This window comes from Loa loa, assembly GCF_000183805.2.
Source record: "Loa loa unplaced genomic scaffold supercont3.214, whole genome shotgun sequence".
NCBI lineage: Eukaryota > Metazoa > Nematoda > Chromadorea > Rhabditida > Onchocercidae > Loa > Loa loa.
This window is the reverse complement of record NW_018108394.1, coordinates 36,078-37,735: the sequence shown is the minus strand read 5'-3', so window position 1 is coordinate 37,735 and position 1,658 is coordinate 36,078. Positions and strand designations below refer to the sequence as shown.

Sequence of the window (1,658 nt, the reverse complement as noted above, 5' to 3'; positions counted from 1 at the left end):
TATTATTATTATTATTATTATTAATTATTATTATTATTATTATTATTATTATTATTATTATTATTATTATTATTATTAATTTATTATTATTACGCGATTGTTTTTTTCATTCGACCGGATTTCATTAAACTGGTCACTTTGCTACCTTTTTTTTTCGAAAATTTCAGGTCCGTACTCAGTCCTTAACAGATACAGCCGTCCTACAACTGTGTACTCTGGCATCAGGACCATTCTTTGTGGACAATGTTGGTGAATTACAAATGCAATCCATCAAACTTCTCTCGGCCATTTTCTCGCGTTATGAAAATTTTCGGAAAAGCATCATTCAAGTTGGTCATGGTCATAATTAGTTGGATTTTTTCTTTTTCATTTTGTCAGTTAAGAAGGAAAATTAATTTTTAAAAAATTTCAAGGATTTGCTCAGTTCTGTTCATCGTCTTCCTCCGACAAAAACTTCCAAAAATAGTTATCGTATGACTGCTGATGAATGGATCAGTAACATGACTGTTCTCATTATGCAACTTGTGCAAAGTGTTGTGAAGGTAAACGGTGAACTACTTTTGATTAGTTTGTTATCTTGCTTACTGTAAAAAATTGGTGATCTTGGGGGAGGAAATGGGAGGGAAAATCCGGAAATTTTGTAACTTTTGTTTCGAGGTTTTGGTGTTTAATATGAGTACGTATGATACGCTTGTCGTTTTCGAGGTTTCGGTTAAACATAAAAGGAAGTGAGGTATCTTATATGATTTATCAACATTTTTTGCTTGTGATATCTCCAGCAAAAGGTCAAGTGATTTGAGATATTGCACTTTATTTCAAGTTCGTTCACTTCAAAATTTTTATTCCGTAGTATCGGCAGTAGATTGTTGAATCGGGTACTAAATAAAATTGGTGTCAGCTCGTCAAACATAACTTTCGTAACAGGACGATGATAAGAGCAGCTAACGATTAATCACCTTATCATTTTATTTCAAGAAAATTAGGTAATGTCTTAACATTTAATTCAATATTGAAGGTTCCACGACGACGACGGTCTGATGAACCTTTAGATGTTAGTGAAGAAACAACAGTTGATGATACTATAGTCAAAGATTCTGTGGTTGAATGTCAGAAAATCGCATCGTTGTTTCTCAGTGGATTTCTAGCTAAGTAAGTTTATCAAATACTATTTTCCGTCTTTAACCGCAGTTTGTTTTGATTGCTGTTTTTCAAAATTTGGATTTTTAAAATAATCAAAGGACTTAATGAATTAGTGTTATTTATCCTGCATTAATTTCTCGCTTTTGTGCAGTTGAATCATGAACTCAGGTATGCAGATTTTTTATTTATTTTTTGTTTTTTGATATAGATCATTGTTGTCCCGATTTGCAGGTGTACAGCCAAATCGGAAGAAGATTATCGACGTCTTTTTGATCAATTTGTGCATGATTTGCTTACTGCCTTATATAAACCTGAATGGCCCGCTGCTGAAATGCTTTTGACATTACTGGGCAATGTTCTGGTTACTTTCTATCGTTCGAAAAATGTTGATATGTCACTGAGAATTGCCAGGTATCTTTAACACTCCCAAATACATAATGGTTTAAATAGTTTCACTAATTTTATTTATAGATATCATTGCTTACTTTATTCTTACATTTTTCCATTATAAATTTTTT

The 1,658-nt window shown here is 32.0% G+C and overlaps 1 protein-coding gene across 2 annotated transcripts in view; it reads left to right on the top strand.

Annotated features, from left to right (window-relative positions):
* Nucleotides 1–1,658, top strand: part of LOAG_18170 — a gene marked incomplete at both ends in the record, with an annotated part of 15,183 nt that overhangs the window by 9,908 nt on the left and 3,617 nt on the right. For both annotated transcript variants that reach the window (XM_020450835.1, XM_020450836.1), the window contains 3 exons: nucleotides 168–329; nucleotides 414–542; nucleotides 1,016–1,149. In XM_020450835.1, the coding sequence (XP_020305439.1) occupies nucleotides 168–329; nucleotides 414–542; nucleotides 1,016–1,149 (425 nt within the window). The remainder of the gene's footprint in view (nucleotides 1–167; nucleotides 330–413; nucleotides 543–1,015; nucleotides 1,150–1,658) is intronic.